This window comes from Lytechinus pictus, chromosome 12 (assembly GCF_037042905.1).
Source record: "Lytechinus pictus isolate F3 Inbred chromosome 12, Lp3.0, whole genome shotgun sequence".
Taxonomy (NCBI): Eukaryota; Metazoa; Echinodermata; class Echinoidea; order Temnopleuroida; family Toxopneustidae; genus Lytechinus; species Lytechinus pictus.
The window spans coordinates 23,755,909-23,778,653 of record NC_087256.1 but is presented as its reverse complement, the minus strand read 5'-3'; the positions used below and the strand labels follow the sequence as shown (position 1 = coordinate 23,778,653).

The window sequence follows — 22,745 nt, the reverse complement described above, 5'->3', positions numbered from 1 at the left end:
TCCGAGGCACATACCCACTATGCATTATATACTGAGTGCCCCCCCCCCGGGCCTATGCCTCTAGCTGTCGTATACTGTTATACTAGTACGTTCAAAGTCTCTAAACAAATCCATTTCCTGATAACCAGTCCTAAGTACCCCCCCCCCCTTATCGTTAAATGCCCTCATTTACATATATAACACCCATCAGGCCCTGATGTATGTTATATATAAACAATTCTCAAGCATTTTGAGACTGTGATTTTTTTCGCTCTGTCACTACGCTCCCTTGCATAATATTAATAATGTATTTTTTAAAGGGGGAGAGGGACTAGCTGCTGGGACAGTATAAGGCTACCCCACAATGGGCCATTTTCATTGTATTGAATAAACCAATGTACAAAAAATTCTCAAGCCCCCTGAAGCCACCCCTCCCCCCCCCCCCAATCTTTTAATAGTCTAGAACCGCGCCTGCCCCCCTTCTTTATTTCTTTCTTTTCTCCTCTCCTTCCTTTTTCCTTTTTTCAATTATTTTTTTAAGAGGATGAATAGCGGGATATCGATCCCATCCTTAGGTATACGTGCTGTGATACCTTACAAATAGTCTTATAATTTCATGATTTTGGTTTGTCCTTTTGTAGACAGGGTACATAATTTTCCCTTCATGTTTGGTCTGATTACTTTACTCTTTTTCTTAATGGTCGCGCTGTATGGCCCGGCCCACCATGAAAAGTTTGTGTTTATAAGCGCAATATGGCGACTGTTCGCGACAGCGACACCAGCCTTTGGCTTCACAATAAACTCGGTGATAATGATGATCTTTGGTCTGGAATTACAAGTATTAGCACTCAACTTCACCAAGATGTTCTTAGAAACACACATGATTGCTTTCAGACTCTACACCCGACTGTAAAACTCAAACTCTTGATGGCAATTCTCCATATGCCTCTTCGAAAAGTGGAAGAGGTGAGTATTGTGGTCCCATCTATTCACAAGTTTGTATGCAGGATGAGTGAGTTAGCTGATACAGAGAGCTGTCAGAATAAAGCCTTTAAAGGAATATGTCTTAAATATGAATACCAAAGTCATTGCATTTTTTTTCAATAATAAGTTTAACACTGGTAGGGAGACGATAACACATCATTTTTCCAGCATGTTTGTGCTGACTGTAATCTGTATGAACGCGACGATGACCCCAAATTTAACTTTTTAATTACTAATACTACTAACACTAGAGGCGCACGGCCAATATGGGAGACTCTCTCCAATAGGGGAGACAATCTCCCACATTGGAGACTTGCTTTGCAAAAGGACAAAAGAAACAACACCAACAAAAGCATGATTTTTTCCACCCAAAATTTTGTCTCACTGAGGTCAGAAGCCCATTTGTTTAGTGTGTGATTGACAACAAAAATCCTTATCAAAACAAAAGTAGACGGTGAATTTTTAGTGTAGACGGTGAAAAGGGGTAATTTTTCATGAGGAATCTGCTTATCACATTTTTATTTGCCGCCAAGGTAATCCTTTTGCAGCAATTGTAAACAAAGGAAATTGGTCTCCAAAACTGGAGACTGTCTCTGAAATTGGATACCCAAATTCTTCACAAAAGTCTCTGATATTGGAGATAATCTCCCACATTGGAGACAGTCTCCAATATTGGCCGTGCGCCTCTACTGACAGTAACATTTATTTCTAAATTTAAGTCGGACACTTTTTGTCTTTTTTTTCAATGCAGTTTTTACAGTTGATCCTGAGCAGTTTTTATTTAATGGTTAGCATCATGTAAATTCTGGTCTTTTTACAAATCTGCACGAAGCTTTAGTAATGAGAAAAACTAAAAATATTGGTAAAATCACTTGTTCACTGCAACCACCCTGCCTGTTGGGAATCTACAGGTTGGACTATGGCATGCCAATGCTATACAGAGCACACACTTTAAAAAATGATTAAAATATCACTTTTGTGACCAAAATTACTAATTTCCATACAGTTGCAATTTATTTTTCATTAGTAACTTAAGAATAATTTTTGTATTCACTAGAGCGTTCAAAAACTTGAATTTTGGGCATATTTTTGTGTACGCCCTCTATTTGTGGAAAATAATATGGCAAGAAAATTTTCATTTTTTTATCTCTATTTTTAATTAAGAAAAAATAATTTAAAGAATCAAATGTACTTAAGGGCCAAGTTGTATGACGAATAGGTGTAATGGAAACTGTCAGTGTAAAAAAATCAAGTATTTGTCCCAAAGAAAAAGAGAAAATAAGCCAAACATTGCCATCCTTATTTTGCCACACATGGATATATAACTGAGAACAAGGTTATACCATAACCTTGTTCATTGAATGAGTGGGTAAAATAGGAAGTTAGTAATACTAATACTAACCTCGCAATACGTGTGAGTGAGGAAGTTCATGATTTTCCAATTTATTTTATGGGAATCTAATATCTTTGATGTTTTGCTTACATCAAAACATCGACAGTTGATTCTGGTTTTGATTTCCTAAGAAGTTGATATCATTTAAGAGAACACCATTTTTATGCTAACTTGTATTTTATTTTAAGCCCAAAAGTCAAAATTAACAATTTTATAGCCTAATATAAACAATATTTGTAATGTTACCAATACCACTAACCATTATCTTCACAAAACATGGGGTGAAATGGCAGAAAAATTTGTTGAGCTCTATCTCATGCAAGGATTGTCCAAATATTCTTTTGAGTGATTTAATATCATTCTTGTCAAATTAGAGTTCAAGGTTCTAAGTTATATTAAGGAAATGCAAAATATATATTCATGCTTAAAATGAAGAAACACTATCAGTAATTATGGTGAGAGTAAATTTAATTCATTGAGAATACTTAATCAAACTGTTCACACATGGCGGATAAACAAGCAATGAATAAGTGAGCCATGTCATGTCATAGTATTGCACCCTAAATTCTTCACATGCCGAGATCTGACAGATCAAACTACTTTCACAAGCCACCACTTTCAATCACAACAACACACACCAAACAAATTATGTACACAAGCACTATCACTCACCACAGGAAAATCCAGATTTCAACTCCAAACTCCAAATGATAAACCCTGTATTATATATATATCATTTCCACCAAATATCAAACCTAAAGTTCAGGTTTTGAGTGAAGGTTTTGTTCATTAATAATAATAGACCCTATATCAAAATATGGGAATCAACATGAATATGAATCAGAGTTCATAATCATTGAGCATTCATTTTTGCCTCTAACATTTTTCTCTTTTTTTTTAATATAGTTTCCTTTCTTCTTCTTTTTCTTCTTCTTCTTCTTCTTTGTCTTCTTCTTCTTCTCCTCCTCCTCCTCCTCTCTTATTTTACCAGCCTTCGTCATATCTTGTTTGATTAATTCTCTCCCAAACTAGTGCAAAGAAGAGCTGAGCGGTATTCTCCATCAAGCCCTCACCGATACGGATGAATGGGTTGCCACAGTAGCAGACATTCTAAGATCGTATCCCGTCTCTGGTCAGCTTAACCTGGAACTAGAAGATAGTCATCCATTCTTGGCAGAAGCTCTTCATGAACTGCGGAAAACCTGTGAGTTTCAGGGCGGAACATATCTCAATGCTTTAAAGTTTTGAGTTTATGTAACCTGGGGGGTGTTTCACAAAGACTTAAGCATGACTTAGGTCGCACTTAATGGCGACGCGTATCTGATATGCAACGCGCAATCTTATTGATCAATACGCAGTAGTGCGCGTCCTCTTGGCATGATCTGACCAATACTGTCATGCCTTTTATACAGCGCGCAACTAGACATTTAAATGCGACTCTAAGTCATACTTAAATCTTTGTGAAACACCCCTTTGCAATGGTATTCTTTTGCTATGTGTGGACATTCATATAAATGATAGTGGGCTTGGCAGACCATTTATTTTATTCTGGCTGTTGAGTGTAAATATCAAGTATTAGTTATTTTCCAAGAAAAATTACTGGGTCTGTATGTTAATATCAAACAGTTACAAGCTCGGCTTGGTAATGCAAAACCTAATTACTGATTGTGTCATAATTGATAGCCATGATTGATTGTTTATATTGTGATTAATGAATGACTTGTAAATGATAATCTACAACACAACTTCAATATTTGGTAAGTAAGAAGTCTGAAGATACATGAACAACTAAAACAAGGGAAATACTTGGAGAAAGTAGGTAGCCGAATCAAACGTTAACCTGGTAAATGAATTGGCAACCAATAAGTGTTTTATTTTGTAAAGTTATGATCATCATTGTATGATAGTGATAGGAATGTTTGTATCGTGCTGAATTGGTTCTAAAGATGAAGTTGGTCCTTTTTTTTTCAGTGGCTACAACAGATACAAACTCTCTTCTACCCATGGAATGTATCTATCTCAACAAGAATGCTCTCAATCAGCTGGTTGGAATGCAGGCTCCTCCCGTCAAGCACTTCACACTCAAGAGAAAGCCAAAGTCAGCTGCTCTTAGAGCAGAGCTGTTACAGAAATGTAAGATGGATTGATTTTGGAAATAAGAGAAGTGCTCATTTCAATTGTTTTCTGAACAGAGAAATACCTTCAGAATATTATGTTGGCTTAATTTAAGTATGCACAAGTCAAGGAATTTCCCATGTCAAAACATTTGTTTAGACCAGAATATACGGAATATGTGTTATTCATCCTATAACTTAAGTCTAATTTCTTCTAAGACATATAGATATCTCTGGTCTCGAGAAATTGAGACAAACCTAGAGATAAGTGTATTCATAATTTCCCTGAAATATGCTACAATATACTTGCATGGAGTATCAATTCATTAGTAAAAATTGTAGAAATGGGATGATAATGAAATAAGCAGATTGTAATTTCTGAAACATGACAAACAATAGAATTTGTTGTAAACATTTATTTTGTTATTAAATAGAACAGCATCTACATATTATGCGAACTGTAATTGACAACTGAGGCCTCAATAAAGGGGTGTACAAGAGAGAAAGAGCAGGGGGGTGCTAAAGGAGAAAAACATATGGAAAGACTCCCTAAATAGCTAAATTAAAACTACAACACTGAGAGAGAGATGAATGAATGAAAAATTTGTTTAGATGTTAGCTATATCCCCTTGTTTCGAACAATGTCTTGAATTTGAATTATCATAAACACAATGTTGCAGTCTAACTTACTTGTGAACAAAATTTGTCTCCTGAGCTAGGCTTTCCCCAAAAGTCCAAAATAAATCAGTGTGCCAATATGGTTCTGCATGTAGACTACATCAGCCAAACCAATATTCCAGTGATATGGAAATATGGATGTAAATTTTTACACATTTTCTCTATTAGTACTGGGTGATATTTCAATATTAACAAAATTATGCTATATTGCAAAAATATTGAGTACCGTATACGATGATGGTTTTATGTTGATATATCATTGTAATGATATCACCAAAATGATGTTGATCATGAAAAGTTGATTACTATTTATTGACCCAAATACTGTTCTGTATTGCTTTAAAACCCACCTATAAATAATCATAAGTTCAGCTATCGAAGTATCCGCTTTTCATGGACAAGCACTGATGAAAGTTTTACTTTCAATTCCCCTTCTCTGCTCTCATGGTATTGCAGCTCATAATGAATGTATACAATGAATGTTTAGACTTGGCGATATATTGTGTGATCAGAGGTTCTTTGCTGGTGATAATCAACTATTTATTGAAATCAAACTTTGACCAGCACCTGTACCGTATGGGCACTAGTATTCAACCCGGCATAATTCAAAGATTTGGACAAATTCCCCCAAAAATTTAGAAATAGGGAATTTATCTTAATTTCATAACTTTTGTTATTTCCAGGGTAATCTGTTGTCAGTATTTTCTTTATCAATCTGTCGACTGTATGCGCGGACGATCGAATTATGCGGCAATGACCTTTTGCACTGAATTGCACTAGTATTCAACCTAGTGATGATAGATAGCGAATCTCAAAATGGTTTAGATTGCTAAATTAGATCTAGATCTATGTAAGTCTCTGGCTTTGATTAATTCCCTGTTTGGTCTCATCTCAAATGGTCTAGTTCTTAGTCGGATGGGACAAGGGCAGATTGAGAGACAGGGCCATCTTTCAGTCGCTAGGTTGAATACTAGTGCCAAAAACCATCGCCGTATAATTCGATTGCCTGCGCACACAGTCGACGGGTTGAAGAAAAAAATAATGGAAAAGGAATAACCAGCATTTGCTCTTGGAAATAAGACGGGTCTGAAATTCAGGTAAATTCTATATTTCTATATATTTGAGGAAACTCTCCAACGGGTTGAATACTAGTGCCCTTACGGTATGTGTTAACATTTTTGTTTGTTCTACCTCAGCGAATGAAGCTCAGCAGCAGCAAAAGAAACCCATGACACCTACCCATCCAAGCAAGATTAGAGGAGGATTCAGGGGCTTTGATGATAGTAAGTATTATATTCTACTTAAATTAAATCCTGTATGCTGATTGGTTTAAATAGCATCATGTGACCAAACATATTCTCACTATTTTGCGATGATGTCGAAAATGAAACGCCCACCGAAGAAAATGTGCTATTTCGTGACGTCAGTGATGGAATAGTCGATTATTCCATTATTGACGTCACAGATCATGATGGCGCAAGCACTAATATGTGTTCCGCGCGCTGAGAGCGTGGCTTCAGGAAAAGTAGGTCAGTCAGCACAGCTTGTTTGGTTCAGATTAAAAAAGGATGAACTAAGAGTACAAGAAATAGATTATCAAGATCTATTGCTCTAACTTTAAAGTAGGATATAAAACAAATATACCAGGCCTTTATTTCGAAAGTATAGAGGGAATTATTCATCCTCAGTTGTACTGGCATAATCACTATTAATAATGATAAATAGTAATGCCAGTCCAGCCTCGGATGAATAATTCCCACTATACTTACTCAAAGCCTGGTATATTTGTATATTATAACATGGTGATATGGATATGGCCTAGGATAACTACCCTCTTGCCATTTGATTGTTTGCCAGGGTAAACAATTGAATGGCTCGAACAATCAAAATTTCTGGATTATCATAAATCACAAAAAAGTTGACCTACTTACATGACCTACTGGTTGTCACACATAAGGAGCAAGCTGAGCTGCCTCATTCGAGTGTCCCAGTAAAGCACCTTTTGCTATGACTTGCACATCGACACAGCTGAATGATGCACGGTCGCTGGCGCGGACGTCACTGTCATGTCTTGAAATAGCTAAAATGTTTGAAATTCACGAAATTTGAGCTTAAATTTCATTTGTTATCTTGCGCTTTGTTTTTGTATCTAGGCATATTCCGAATAATTTATCAAAACCCGCTAAAGTGGTATGAATTAGAAGCCTATTAAGAGATGAATGTAGTCGCTAGTCTTGTCTGGAGACCCACTTATCAAATAAAGATCCAATCAGGGTCTGTGCCTGTAGACTAGTGAAAGGGTGCATGTAGGAGCTCACTGATCATTTTAAAAATTTGGGTTCAGAATGCAAATTTGAATTTTGTTGATCTATTCAATATTGCAGTATAGTTTATCTATTTTGAGGTTATCTTTGAATAGAAATTTACACAGATTTTTTTTTTAATTTTTTTTCTCTTCATTCTTCATTATCACTCTAGTTCCTTTGAAGGGTATTCCAGGAAAGTCTAGTCCGAGTTTCCGAGCGTCCCAGTCCCCAGCCTTCAATCGAAGCCTTCCGCTCAACAGAGCGCACGGTAGAATGTCACTGAACAGAGAAGGAGGTACCAAGGTATGATCTAGGGAGTGGTTCACAAAGATTTTTGTCAGTGATTCTCACTGACAAATCCTATAAACTGCTGGTAATCCTTGCATCTGATTGGCTGAGCGAAATTTAGTCATTCAAAATCACTTACTAAGCGCCTCTATGAAATGCTCCCATGACCTTTGAACTGTCATCCAAAGGTGGATCTTGGCCTGTTCCTACACACTCACAGGCCCAGACTGGGCTTGTTTCAGAGAAGTACTTTCATAGCTAAAGGGGAAAGTTGCAAATAATTGGTAATCTGGTATTAATAATAACAGGTAATCTGATATTAATGACTTGTTCTTTTGACCAGCCTTTGTTTTAGGAGGAGGATGGTTTATCAAATAACAAAGATCCACACTATAATGTTATAATACGGATAAAGCCTTCCACTAATAGATCAAAGAGTAGAATGTCATTGAACAGAGAAGGAGGTACCAAGGTAGGATGTAGAGAATGTTCCATGAAGATTTTTGTCAGTAATTTTCACTGACAAATGGTATATGCTACTAGAAACCCTTGCATCCTATGAACAATGATAAGCATATTCAAATGCATTTGTGTTCGTGCAGTACATCCGAGCCTGCATAAGTGAACCGTCTGGATGTAAAAAAAAAAAATGGCCCGAGTTGGAACATCTTTTTATACCAGGGGCCTGTAACACAAAGCTTAGCAATCACCGTAGAATATCTTTACGATAGATTGCATAATGTACAATCCATTGTTAGCAGGGGTGTGAGTGATCACAAATAAAAAGATCTGAAAAAAGCTGAAGAGTGTTGAAAAAGTCTGAAACAGAAAGAGCTCCCATACTTTTTGTACATAGGAAAGCCAAAAATAAGCTGAAATTAAGCTGAAAAAAAAAAAAAAAAAAAATCTGAAATCAGATAAAAATCTGAACTCTCACACCCCTGTATTAGACATCAAGCACACGATCAGTCGTTAGCCTTTGTGTTACCGGACCCAGGGAAATGTAACAATAAGCTTAGCATTTGATTGTGAAGCTAATTTTTACGATTGATTTCATTGATAATCGTGTAAGATCAATCGTGAAAATCAGCTCCACGATCAATCGCTAAGCTTTGTGTTACAGGTCCCAGATTGTACAAAACATCTCTTCTCAGTCAAATTTTGCTACCGTCATACAGATTTCTGCAGTATCAAAGAGATGTGACTCAAGCAGACTCACCTATACTATACTCTAATACACAATAAGATGCTGGACTTGATTGAACTGGACTTGATTTAGTACTGCACTTCAGAATCTTGCACACTTTTAATAATAATAATGATAATAGTTACAATTGTATGCGCTTAATACCTGGTGTTTTTAAGCGCTTTACATCGTAATTGTTTAGTACCCCAGTCCTCGGAACCTGGCTTGCCCGCACACAATATATGAATTTTCTCCACTCCTTGGGGAGCATTCCAACAAGAGCTCAAGACTCGATTGTTAGGCATATTACGTAGGTTTTTGCATCCTACCGCGTACCCATTTAACACGTGGGTGAAGGGGGGCACATTGTGGATTGACCCCTGGCGAAAGGATGGTAGTTAGCGGTGGGATTCGAACGCACGACAAGAGTTAGAACTGCTACACCACAACGCTTTCCTCAATAATCTGTGGTATTCTAAAAGCAAATAAATTGTATCTTGATCCTGTCAGTGTTTTGATAAAAATGATGTCTTTTCATCGTTTCCTGTTCTAGCTTCTGGACATCAAGGAGCAACCCATCGGCGGAAGCTCCCGAGAAGCAAAGAGGAGGAAGAAGCAAGCAGGTTTGTTACATCAAATACTTGTTATTCTGTCAAAATTAGATCATGATGCTGAGGATGAGGACGATGATGATGATGATGATGATGATGGTGGTGGTGGTAGTGGTGGTTATGACGGTGGTGTTGATGCTGCTGCTGATTCTGATGATGATATATGATGATGATGATGATATTAGTGATGATGTTCATGATGGTGCTAGTTGTAATGACAATCACCCTGATGTTTCATTTTCTTTTGTAATCTTTGTACAGAACAAGAAGCAGCTGAGCAAGCTAAGAAGGAGAAGGAAGCTACAATGCAACAGACTCCAGACTATGCCGCAGCTCTTATGTCCCCTGCTGTGAACGTAAGATCAACACTTGTACTTTCTTAATCATTTTTCAAATGATTGATAGGAAAAAATAAAACCTTGAATCTCATATTTCAGTGAAAATCCTAGTGTGTAGTCATCTCAAGTTTAATACATTAGTTAATTCTTATTTCATTTTCCTTAAATCCCAGTCATATTTATATCAGCTATGTATTTTTATCTCTTATAATTGAACTATTCTTTGTATACAAAACTGAATTGTTCTCACCATCTGTTACGTTATGTTATAAACAATTTTGTATCAATACTGGTATTCCATATTCCTCCAATTCATCTTTACCTTTCATTTTTCTACTCCCAAAGTTCGGAATAATTGTTATAAAGTCATTGGATTGCTACTCTAACAAAGCCTAACCATTGTAGTATTTCATTTGCTTTGGCTTCTAAGGTTAAAAAAAAAACACTTTTTTGTTGTGTACTCCGAATAGAAGCCGGCAAATGTGCCCACGACTCAAGCACCGGCGACCCCACAACCTGCTACTCCATCCTATGTACCGACGGTGACACTCACTAAACCTCCAACACCTTCTCTCCTCGGCTCTTTAGGTAAGATAGATTGCTGTTGAGTGATGTTCTCCCAAGTTATTAGTTATTGAAGAATGTCAATAAAGATTATTATGGTACAGTTTACATGTCTTACTTTTTAGGATTCATGTCTGGCTATTTTCAGTGTTTATGTGATAACGAAATAAAGAAGACATTTTAATACTTCTTGTTCAATTGAGATAAAATCATTCATTTGTTTACCCAGTCTTATTCCGGTGTGTTTGAAATTGTGTAATTTCCGTAAAATGTGTTATTTCTGTAAAATTCTTTAAGATAGGTTATGGGAAACAGGATTTTTGTGATTAAATGGTGAATGCTTTTGAATGTAAGAATAGACAACATTTTGATTTACCCACATATAATTAATTTTGTGATCTATAGGTCAACCTTCGGGCACCACAGCTGCCAGAGAGAACCTACAACAACAGCTCCAACAGTCCCTTCAACAACAGAACCAGTTCCGTCCACCTGGCGTCACCACCATCACAAGCCCGGCGCCCAGCACCGCAACTGCATCGAGCACCAACCCGACACCGCCTGCACCTGCTACCACAGCCGATGTCACTCAGAACCCATATGGAGCACCAAGCACCCTTGCAGCACCCAGTACCAGCCTTGGTACCACACCACAAGCTCCGACACCATTCCAAGCACCTTCTGCACCCAAGCCAGCGCCAGCTGCTGCAGGTGGGGCGCCCCCTGCACCGACAATGCAACCACCACAGCCCGCTCAACCTCCTGCTGGCCAGAAGAAGAATCTCTCTCTCACGGTAAGTACTGTACAATGCATGCCAAATAGGAATATTGATGTCAAGAGGTATACACTTAACTGCTGGAAATCAAGTTGGGTTTCTTTATCACAACCAAACATTTATAGGGTATACTATCTGGGCAATTCCATAAAATTTGTACATCCAATACCCTATATGTCGGACCTTGCTGAATTGATTTGTCCTGATAGTAATTCAATGCAAAAAACAGTTGTTTTGCTCTCAGTCTATCATGCCTTGAGCAGTTGATAACAACCATTTTAAAAATTGCTAGTCGGACTTACATGAATGTTGATTATTTTGTGAAATTTCCCAACCATATAATTGTCTTTCATTGCTTTGCCAGAAAAAAAAAACACCATACCATTCTAGTGTCTTTGAAGTACTAGGAAGTTTCCTTATGATAATAATAATGATAAAATTCATAACGTGCTGGTTTATACAAATATCTCAACGTATTGCATGTTATTACCCCAGCTATAGCATAGTTGCCAATAAGGCGCTTCACTTTGTAGCATTTCAAGGAATAAACTCCTACCAGGCATCTGTTTACATCACCTGGGGTGAGTGTGGCAGATGTAGATCACCAACATCACTTTATTCAATTGCCTTCCTTTTACAGAAAGAGCAAATGCGAGCTGCCCAGGAGATGTTCAGACAGTCCAACAAAGTCACCAGGCCAGAGAAAGCTCTTATACTTGGGTTCATGGCCGGTGCAAGAGGTCAGTATGATACCATCAAGTTCACCTTCACTAACTGCCTGTTTCCCTGTAACAACAGATCAGCGATTCATCGCTAAATAAAATGGCCTATCAAGATCATCGCTGCATGCGCATTTTGCTCAGTGGACAGACTAGGAACCAATCAGAATTGTTCTTTCAAATAAACGATTAATTGCTATTCTTCGTGTCACAGGGCCCTGGCTTTCCATTTATATCTAGCCAGAATAATAGTACCCTATCCTATGTACTAATTATTATAAGACTAAATAAGTGGTGCGATTTTGCCTTCCCATGGCTAATACTTTAAAACATATAGAACATAAAAAACCTCGATATTGCTTTATTATTATAATTTCTTGAATTGTGAGTTCTTGTCTGAAAGCGCGAACGGACCAGCTTTAACCCTAAAAAGACTGTGCTATTTTGTCGCCTTACGAGATCTCGGCTGTTGACCTTTGCGTTCGAATATTCGGCTGTAAAGCTTTAAGTATAAGTAAAGCTCCAAAACTGATTATTATTGATCAAGATGTTTATTTTAAGGATCCTTATTGAATGTGCATTTTTTTAAACGGCACTGCCAAAAAATTGCACAAGATAGGAAACACTGCAGCACAAGCTTTTCATGTTAATAAAAATAATTATCTGGTTATTTATAATGCCCTTAAGACATACATTGTAGGTATCTAAGCACTAACAGATTTATTATTACCCCGGTCATCGGAATCAATCAGTCATTCCGGCACACACTGGCCCGTATTCTGAAGTCGGGTTTGATTCGAACTCTGGTTTTAAGTTGTGGTTTAACTATGGAAAGCCAGTTGTTACATAAATCTCTAACAGTATGTATCAGCTCATTTGACTCCCAAAACATTATTAACTGCCTAGGAAGGATAAGTATGACAGTTGTCTTCACCATTAAAGAATTAGTAAAGAGCACAGTAAACATGAGAACAAAATTTTGAAACGTTAGGCTTCCCATAATTTTAGCACAGAGTTGGACCATGGTCTAAGTTAAGCCCGACTTCAGAATACGGGCCACAGTATGCACATCCTCCACTCCCTGGTGGAGTATTTCCAACCAGTCACCATTGAGGTGCACAAAATACTGGAAAGCTAAAACGAGTTTCACACCCTTCCGGGTACCCATTTAGCACCTGGGTGTAAAGTGGCAAAGGGTGGATTGGCACCTTGCCAAAGGATGCTAGGCCGCAGCGGGACTCAAACACACGACCCTCTGATTACAAGGCAAGGGTCAGGACCACTATACTACACCACATATCTGTCAGATATTTATCAAGAAAGGGTTAATACTAACTTGTTTTTTCAAGAAAGGATAAATACTAACTCATTTTTTTTTAAAGAAAAGGTTAACACTATGTCTCATTCCTTGTTTTCACCCTGACAGAGAATCCATGTCCACAGCAGGGTAACATCGTCACGATCAGACTGAGTGAGGACGTCGAGGTCGTCCGAAGCAACGAGACCAAGGAGGAGCAGACCATGTCCGTTGATACCTTCTTCGAGATGAACTATACCACTGGAGAATGGTGGCGCTACAAGAAATACAAGCCCATCGCGTCGTGAGGAGAATGGTAGAAACCTGCGACCAGTATGAGACTAAGTGGAAGCGCTTTCGGTCCAATTACTCCTGTGGTTACAATTTCTATGTGGACAAGTTCCTTTATCTACAAGAAATGCAAGTCCATTGCTTTGTGAGAAGAATAATAATTAAATTGAATAATAATTCTTACTTACCCAAGGTAGCCAAGGTTCTGCTCTCTTGAACTGTTCTCCAAACAGGGCCTGCGTAGCATAATGTTATTTATAATTACCCTTCTCCATTCTAAAATGTTGAGCACCTGAGAAGAAGGCAGAAGGTCTCATTTTTAAAGTCTCTGGTATGACTCGGCCAGGATCAAAGCTATGACCTCCTGTTCATGAGGCGGGAACTCTACCACTGACTCACCAAGAAGGGTTGCAAGTAAAGCGCGACCAATGTCAAACTATACCAAGTGAAAGATCTTTTGGTCTTATTACTCCATTGACTATCAAATCATATGATACTAGTAGGCTTTGAATAGGGCCAACCGGCGTCAGTAGTCAACAGATTAACTGCAGTGACTCTTCTAAACGGCTAGTCTCTGTTCCGTAAATTGCAAGAAATGAAAGCTCATCAAGTTGTAAGGAGAAGGGTAGGGTTAGGGTTAGGGTTAGGGTTAGGGAGATATTAAAGGGGAATCCAACCCAAATAAAAACTTGTTTCTAGAGGAAAAAGAAAAATCAGACAAGTTAATAGGTGAAAGTTTGAACGATATCAGACAAACAATAAGAAAGTTATGAATTTTTTTAAGTTGTAAATATTGGTAATCACTATACACATGGAGACTTCAAATTGGCTGCATATGTGATGTCATAGTGATGTAAGGCAAGGACTATTACATGGAATGGCTAAAATGTCATTTTATTCAAAAGTTTTATTTCAAATCATATTTTTCTTTCATGAGGACATGAAACAGTATACTACTTGGGTTATATTTAGATTACTGCCCCAGGAGAATGGGTACAAATTCCTGATAATTAAGTACATGGCCTATGGGAAAGTTGTCCTTGCCCCTTGTCATAATTTACTTACCCAGTTGCCAATTTCAAATCTACATAGTCTTAGGGATCTAAATTTTAAAACAGCCATAACTTTCTTATTGCTTGTATGATTTCTGTCAAACTTTCACCATTCTGTCTTATCTATTTTTCTCCATTCCAACACAACATTTTATGACCAAGGCTGGATTCCCCTTTAACTGTTTCAATAGGAATCAAGAGCTATTTAATTCTTGCTTTCGACCATAACCAATGGTTCTCAGATGTAGCCCTCCGTTTAAATTTGCCGTTCACTTTGTGCACTGAACTAGAAATTGTATTTCTTGTTCATCGATGTGTGACCCAACAACTTCTGGGGCCCATCTTACAAAGAGTTGCAATTGATCCGATTAATTGTAACTATGGAAAGCCAGCAACGTCAACATCTAAAATGTGCTTTGTGCCGAGACCGTTTAGATCTAACGACTCGTCTCGAACGACCTGTGGTATCCTCCTGAGGCACTCCAGATTTTGGGCAGATCTAAACGGTGTATTACTAACAATTGTCTGATGTGTGACATACGTCACTAGGGGAATATGGAATACGAGCTCTCTTATTTCACTGGGTGGAGCTTAGCAAGTTAAAAAATATTCTGTTTAGAGTTTTCTAAAAAAATCAATGAAACATATTTCATTACTGAAATAGCGATATAAGTAGGAGTTTGTACTTAGGACTGTACTTCAATAAGGATCAACATTAATTTGGATGGCTTGGACCCTTTTACATTGATGTACATGTACCTGCTAAATTTTCGCATTAATCTATAGTAATATTCCTATTAGTGGGTATAGAAATTTACGATTTGTAGTGAATGGGAAATTTGAGAATGTTCCCATTTCTGGAAATATGTTAGTAATTTGTTCCTATTTCTTGGCTGTCAGGTAACTTTGATATCAATGAGAACATCAATCTAAGCCTTTGATATTGTTTGATAAGATGTAGATATGTTCAATCCATACTGATGACTCAAGCTATGTGTATGCTGTCGTAGTGCATGTCTGTAAAATATTATTTGTACAAAATATTGTAAATAAAATTCAAACAGGAAATCACATGTAGCCACGAGCATCAAGATCTTTCATAGAATACGAAGAATTACTGGTAAGCTTGGGCGTGGTGTTGAAGAGAGAATTCGGAGAGACAGAGAGAGGGAGAGGTGGGGGAAATGAAGAGGGAGGGGGCAGAGAGGGGGAGAGAGAGGCCAGTCAGAGAATATTTTAATAGACAAACAAACCGGAATTTATAAGAGTGGGGGGGAAAGAATGTTGGTAGAAATTCTAACGTCTTACAAAGAGTTATGACTGATCCGATCCATCTCAAGTATATGGAAATCCATCAATGTCATAATTTTTCTTAAGATTATTTGCTCAATGTTATTTGAAAACAAAGAGAAGCACACTGAATTGTCAAGAAAACAGTGAATGTATGAATATACTTCATTTTTAGAAAAAAAGTTTGAACAAACATGGATTTTAGATGTAGACGTTGCTGGCTTTCCATAGATACGATTGATCGGATCAATCGTAACTCTTTGTAAGATGGGGCCCTGGAATCCTCAAAATCTAAAAAGCCAAAACTGTGCCTTAATCCAACTTTCAAAATTATTCTGCTACCCCTGTATATTGATTAAATAATGCCATGAAAATGAAGGATTATTCAATTTTCACGTTTTCTGACCCGATATCAGGCAGACGACAGTCCAAATGTCATCGTTTTTTAAAATTCGGCCAGCAGTATTGAATCTAATAGCGCCCTCTACCCAAAATTTTGTCCATCCATAATTTTGTATGTCATCGCAGAGTATGCATAATGCATCAACAGATCAACGCCTCCAGACTATAGAGGTTTAAAGACTAAAGATGGGATGTGATCAATGATATATAAATGCGCAGGAGTCCCTTAATTGATGAAAATATAAAATGAAGGATATACTGTCAAATATTGGTGATTTTTGTTTGGGAAGTGGGTATTGAGGAAGTCGTGGGATCGTAGATGCGATTTTTGACAAGCGTACCTTCTTTCACGATACATAGTACAGCGAAATGGGTAATACTATGAAAATTATAACAGATAAGGATAATGGAAGGGGGAAAAGAAAATAAGTTTGAAATATGGTGCAGGTAAATGTGAATGAGGGAAGGGGGGAGATGGAGAGGGGAAGGGGGTTGAGGATTAGAATGGGAGGTCATGCCGGTAGTGGGAATGAAAGGGAGAGAGAGAGAGACGAGCTCAAGGAGTTATAATTATGGAGAGAAGAGTGATGAGTTATAAGAATGAGAATAGCAGCAAAAGACAGTGAGTGAGAGTGGAAGAGAGAGAGGGAAAGAAGGAAGAAAGAAAGAAAGAAAGAAAGAAAGAAAGAAAGAAAGAAAAAACTGGGAAGAAAGAAAGATGCAAGAGAGATTTCGGATTAAAAAAAAATCTGCATAGTATGATAAACTGTAAACAAAGATGCCTTGAAACTAAATCTTAATTGGCTCCGGAACTTTTTGTTCGGTGCTTTTTATAATATTGTCAATGTATTGATATAATATATTGAATGCCCTTTGACTGGATTGACCACGATAATGGTATTTATGCTTGCAGTACACAAATGTAAGTTAGAGAAAATGAAACATCAGAAAGTTAAACTACAACATCTCCAATACCGAATTCAGTAATAATCAATGTGATTTTGATTGATTGATTTATTGATTGATAACGAATTTATTTCATTCCACAGTGAGCCAGACTGGTTTGTGCGATTCGCCGTTTTTTCGCCGTTTTTTCTCCCTTTTTTCTCCCTTTTTCCCCACAGGAAACGGCTAGAAAAGGGCTAGAAAACGGCTAAAAAACGGCGACAAAAAAAGTGTACCAACTATGGAAAGCTAACTGTATGCAACAATGATTTTCATCAGAATAAAATAGCGAATACCTCCATTCGGGAAAACGGCGAATAAAGGGCGAGTACTTCCCTCGTGGAAAACGGCTACAAAACGGCTAATAAATGGCGAATACCTTCCTTGTGGAAAACGGCTACAAAACGGCTAATAAAGGGCGAATACATGTACCTCCCTTGTGGGAAACAGCTACAAAATGGGTAATAAAGGGCGAATATCTCCCTTGTGGAAACGGCTACAAAACGGCTAACAAATGGCAAAAGGCACAAAAGTAATAATAAATAAGACTAAACAAGTACAAATCAGCAAATAATGTTGTACCACACAAGCGGGTGAGTGTACAATTGTGACAACTTGGAATAACATGTACGGCAATGTATGGTGGTGAATATACTGAACAATCTTCATTTTTTCAATCATATCAAACCTTTCTTAAAATTCATCAAACTTCCACCATAAAGTAATTAAATACCTACTAAATATTAAGATTTTAAAATGGCTGAAATCAATCGGCCTATATCTGAAAAAAAAAACTTCTCAGCTTCCGATTGCGCCCCTCTTCGCATGTGAAATGATTTGTCACTTGTGGTTTGATACCAAACATGTGTTTTCTGCTGTCATAAGAGAATTAACAAAAATCTGTAATTAACTAATTTTCACCATTTGTTTGTTATCTTTAGAAAATAAATACTTAATAAATATGATTTTTTTTTCATCAATTTTCTTTTGGAAAGATGTTGCAAAGTGCAAAATGTATGCAGTATACTTTACTGTACTGTATTTTTTTCTATATCTTCTTGGGCTTGTTACAATCGTTTGCTTTTTCGGAGCGGGGATGGCCGCACCCTTTCGAGAAAACCAGGATAGCTTTTCTCGAAAGGGTGGGTTGGGGGAGGGGAATCAAATAAACACACGTTCTTGGGACAACTGGGGGAGCTTTTCACGAAAGGCTGTGTTTAATAGTTTTCAGAGCCAGTCGTTTCTACGAAAATTATTCATCAAATAATAACAACATAATGCTATTGGTAGAAGTGCACATATGGGGGACGGGGGACTTGGGGCGCTTCCCCTTAAAATGACGACTAAAAAAAGGAAAGAAAAGAAAAGAAAAGAGAGAAAGGTGAAATATATCATTTTCTAAATACTTTTATGTCAAAATCTACTTTACAAAATTTGATCTTTTTAAAATGAAAATATCAAATTTTTTTTAAGGCTTCCTCGCTCACAACGTTTAGTATATTAGCATTTGCATAGAAGTGTGACGAAACATATCAGTGGCGTAATGAGCCAAAGATTTTGAAGGGGCTAAATATGGCATATCGGGCAATTTTTTTTTTTTTTAAGTTGTGAGCGAGCAAACATTAAGACTTTTTTATCTTAACGTTTGATGTAAACGAGAAGACACCCGTAGCATTTCATACCATTTGAAAACTTAGATGCTGTAATGATATGTTCGTTAGATAATCTATTTATCAATAAATATCACATCAGCTACATCGGCACTCTTCATGAAGCCAATAAGGCGCCGATTGATACATGTTTGTAACAAGTAAATTGTCATTGATTCGTCAAGTATGTTTTTTTTTTTTTAGAAGCCTTGAAGATTAAGCGATGCTTGAGTTTTATCATATGACCATGATCAAGGAATTAAATACATGGTTACTAATGTAAGGGAACTTAGATGCTGCATAAAGGAGTTGGGAAATTGTCTCCTCAAAAATTCTGTTAACTTAAAAATTCAGTAATGGAACAGGTATACATGTATTGTTTAATTGCTCTTACTTTGTTTAAGTGTTCAGTTGCGTGCATGTCACCTGTAAGCTATATGTACAAGCTCTCTTGGAGAAGACATGCACGCAACTACCGGGGCAATTAGCGTCTGCAATAAAAAGCACAATACATAAAGATGGCTAGAGAGGAACCTATATATATATACTGGCTTTCAATTACTTATCAGTACATATAAAAGTTAATGATTTTGTCTTAATCGTTGTTCTTATCGACATTATCATTAATAATATAAGTTTTACTTGAGAAATTGTTGTTCTACTCGTGCCATACTTATTCTAATTCATATATTATTATTGTATTATTATAGAAGGATAATATTATACTTTATTGCTTTAATTCATACAGTCCTGACAAAGATCTTCTTACGGATCAAAGCTTGACCAAGAAAGCAAAAGAACTTACAACGGCCTCATGGTCAACTTTTCTTTCAAAACATTCCTTCGTCAACAAAACGAATAAGTGACTGGCATTGTTATAAAGCTCACAGTTTTTTTCACTATATTTAAAGAATATGATGATTATAACGACGTAATACTCATTGAATATGCTATTCAATAACATATTACCGAACATATTAAAATGTATACAGCTTGTAAACATTAAAAATAATTGATTAAAAACCAAAGCAATGATTAGAGATGGTTCAAAACAAATAAAATACATTATAGTTATATATAGAGGTCTACATGACAATCACTTGAGTAAAGCTATTACCTCACGACAGGGATCTTTTCTCGATTTTGTTTTTCTAATGAAAGATCTATTGAGTACTTTCCATATGTCACATTAAGCCCTATGTGCTTGGATACTTTATTGAGTTAGCTACAATTGATTCATTGTACATGTTATGCCAATTCGTCTAAATCCATGTGGGTCTTATTACCAAAATCGTCTAGCGTCATTTTGATAACCAGCTTGTGCAAAATCGTTAACCATAACGCTCATTGTATAATCACTGTATCATATATAATTTATGTGTTTTATTGAATTAACAAAGGTATTAACGAAATCACGATATATATACATGCATATTGTAATCAGAACAATAGAGACAAATCAAACAAAAATATCAGAAAAAAAACAAAGATAATATAAAATAATATGCATCTTATCCACATTCTTACAAAGAAAATTTCTTTTAAAAAAAATAAATTTACACATATAATATGTTTATTAAGAAAAGAAATAATTATGTTATCGCCATCATCACCGCATCAAAATCATTACCACCACCATCATTTTCGTCCTCTTCTTCCTCTTCATCCCCCTTCATTATCAACAACATCATTATTTACATCACAAATACACTATCATCCTCGATTATCATTCCATTTTCACAAACGCTGACTATTGAAGTAGGTCAGGGTTTGGACAATGTGGTTTGGGGGATTCATCCGGGTTGAAGAAACACAACGAGAGATCACAAGAGATCATTGCATAACTTTAAGTTGAAACAGATTCTTCCTATTGTTAGGTGTTAACTGCTATTTTCACACCTTCATCCATTGTTCACAAAAGGTGCGAGACGGTGTAATTAATTGACCCCATTCAAGTCGCGACAGCTAGGGCATTCACTCCAAAGCTTCTTTTATGCATTTTAAGAGTTATCTTTCCTAAATAAAACGAAGGGGCTCAAGTGCATTGGGGTCTTTAACACTATAAAACACAGTTTTGACCAATACACCAAAGAGATCGAACCAGCTCATGACATCATGGAGGCTGATGTATGCCTCCCCCAAGTAATCAAAGTATATCAAAGTGGTTTGTTGGATACTGCTTAAATGACCAATGGCCCAGTCACATTTCCCTTACGGCGGGTCGAAAACATCCGTTAAGACTTTTTTGTACCACCTACACATTAATAAAATGGCTGTTGCTTTTTTTACTCGCCGTACGCCGCGGTAGGGGAAATGTGACTGCAGCATCAGAAACATGAAAAGTGCCCTTCTGCATATTATCATGCGAGTATTTGAATTAACATAAATGGCAAAATACCAAGTGGGAGGCAAGTGCATACCGGGGGTGAAGTTTTTAAGAGGGGTCAGTGTGTTCGTAGATGAAAGGACAAAAAACGCAATTTAGAGAACCACTGGAGAAAGTTGCAACATTCAAAATTCTGAGCCAAATTCATAAATGTAATATTTATTATAGGATGTAATTTACAGTTCCCTTTAAGTATAATAAGCAGATGAAATAAATTAAGTATGTGGGAATTAATATTGCTGCCCTTATTTGCCTCTGTGTTTCATTAACGACATTGATTTGGTCAATGTCATCAGTAACTCATCGTACACTTAACTTGCGAGGGTATGGCTATATATATTTGTACAAAATATCCCCACTTACATACGCGAATCCATGGGGGGCACAGGGGACACGTGCCCCCTTTTTTTATAAGGACAATTAAAATTTGTAAAGTAAAAATGCCATTTGAAAGCAAGATGTGCCCCCCCCCCCCCCTTTAGAATTGAAGACTTTTTTTTTTTGGCTTGTCAAAATTTTCCCCCGAAAGATTCCCCCCTCCTCCCTTTTGGAAAATCCTGGATCCGCCCCTGCCCACTTCCATACAGATTCTTGGATGTGCCCCATCCCTTTACGCCAGTTTATTCGAAGGATTTTACTGGTTCATAATTAAATTTGTAATACATTTAAAAGTCATTGGCAGTGGCGGACCGTGACCCGGATCGAGGAGACAAAGCATGGGAGGGGCACTGTATTGTTTGTGAACAATGCTGTGCCCCTCCAATGCTTTGTCTCCTCCGGGTCACGGTCCGCCACTGGTCATTGGTAAATAGAGAATAATCCATTAACCCTATCTCGGCCGCCCCCCCTAACGATTCGTGCAATATTTTCGCCGCTCGCTAAATTTTTACTTTCAAGTCTTGCGCAACTTTTTAGACCAGTTTTGCGTCACCCGTGTATGCGGTTATTATATAAGTGCATGTCAGACCCAAAATTGCTCAAAAATGTGATTTCGTGTACAAAGTCAATGCAAATTGTGTTTTCAACAAAAAAAATAAATGTATGATTATTTTGCTGGTCTAGATGTAATGCTGTTTATGATATCAAAAGAGTCCCAAACAAATTTAATTGAAAAAATAATGAAACACAAAATGTAAAAAACAAAGAAATACATAAGAAATTGCCAAAAAAACGATATAAGACATAAGAAATTGATCTGATATCGCAATTTTGTTCATGTACACAAAGAGTTCTTATACCATAGAAACATAGAACATTCTGAGGTTTGAAGGGAGTTGCATGAAATAAATTACGATACAATTTTGTAGATTATGTCCCAGACAACCTGCTTGCCAATATTCGGCGATAGAAATTTTGCATTTTTTAGTAAATAGGGCAAATTTAAGCTCTTTAACTACATTCGACTTTGAATGATTTATTGTTCTCCATCATAAAAGATCACAAAGAGGGGGATTTGATATTATGTCCCCCTTTCCAAAAAGTGAGGGGCGCGTCCCC

The 22,745-nt window shown here is 37.0% G+C and overlaps 1 protein-coding gene across 2 annotated transcripts; it reads left to right on the top strand.

Annotated features, from left to right (window-relative positions):
• Positions 1–658: 658 nt before the first annotated feature.
• Positions 659–15,653, top strand: LOC129272284 (negative elongation factor A-like). Of its 2 annotated transcripts, XM_064107475.1 has the most exons (11): positions 659–945; positions 3,389–3,560; positions 4,328–4,489; positions 6,345–6,431; positions 7,627–7,757; positions 9,482–9,551; positions 9,801–9,895; positions 10,348–10,465; positions 10,847–11,235; positions 11,858–11,957; positions 13,363–15,653. In XM_064107475.1, exons 1-11 carry the CDS (start codon positions 733–735, stop codon positions 13,539–13,541), a joined length of 1,716 nt encoding a protein of 571 aa, XP_063963545.1. In that variant the 5' UTR covers positions 659–732; the 3' UTR covers positions 13,542–15,653. The 2 variants fall into 2 exon arrangements, with proteins under 2 accessions (XP_063963545.1, XP_063963546.1); XM_064107476.1 differs by lacking the exon at positions 11,858–11,957 and having other exon boundaries at positions 702–945; positions 10,847–10,901; positions 14,739–15,653.
• The last annotated feature ends 7,092 nt before the right edge of the window (positions 15,654–22,745 follow it).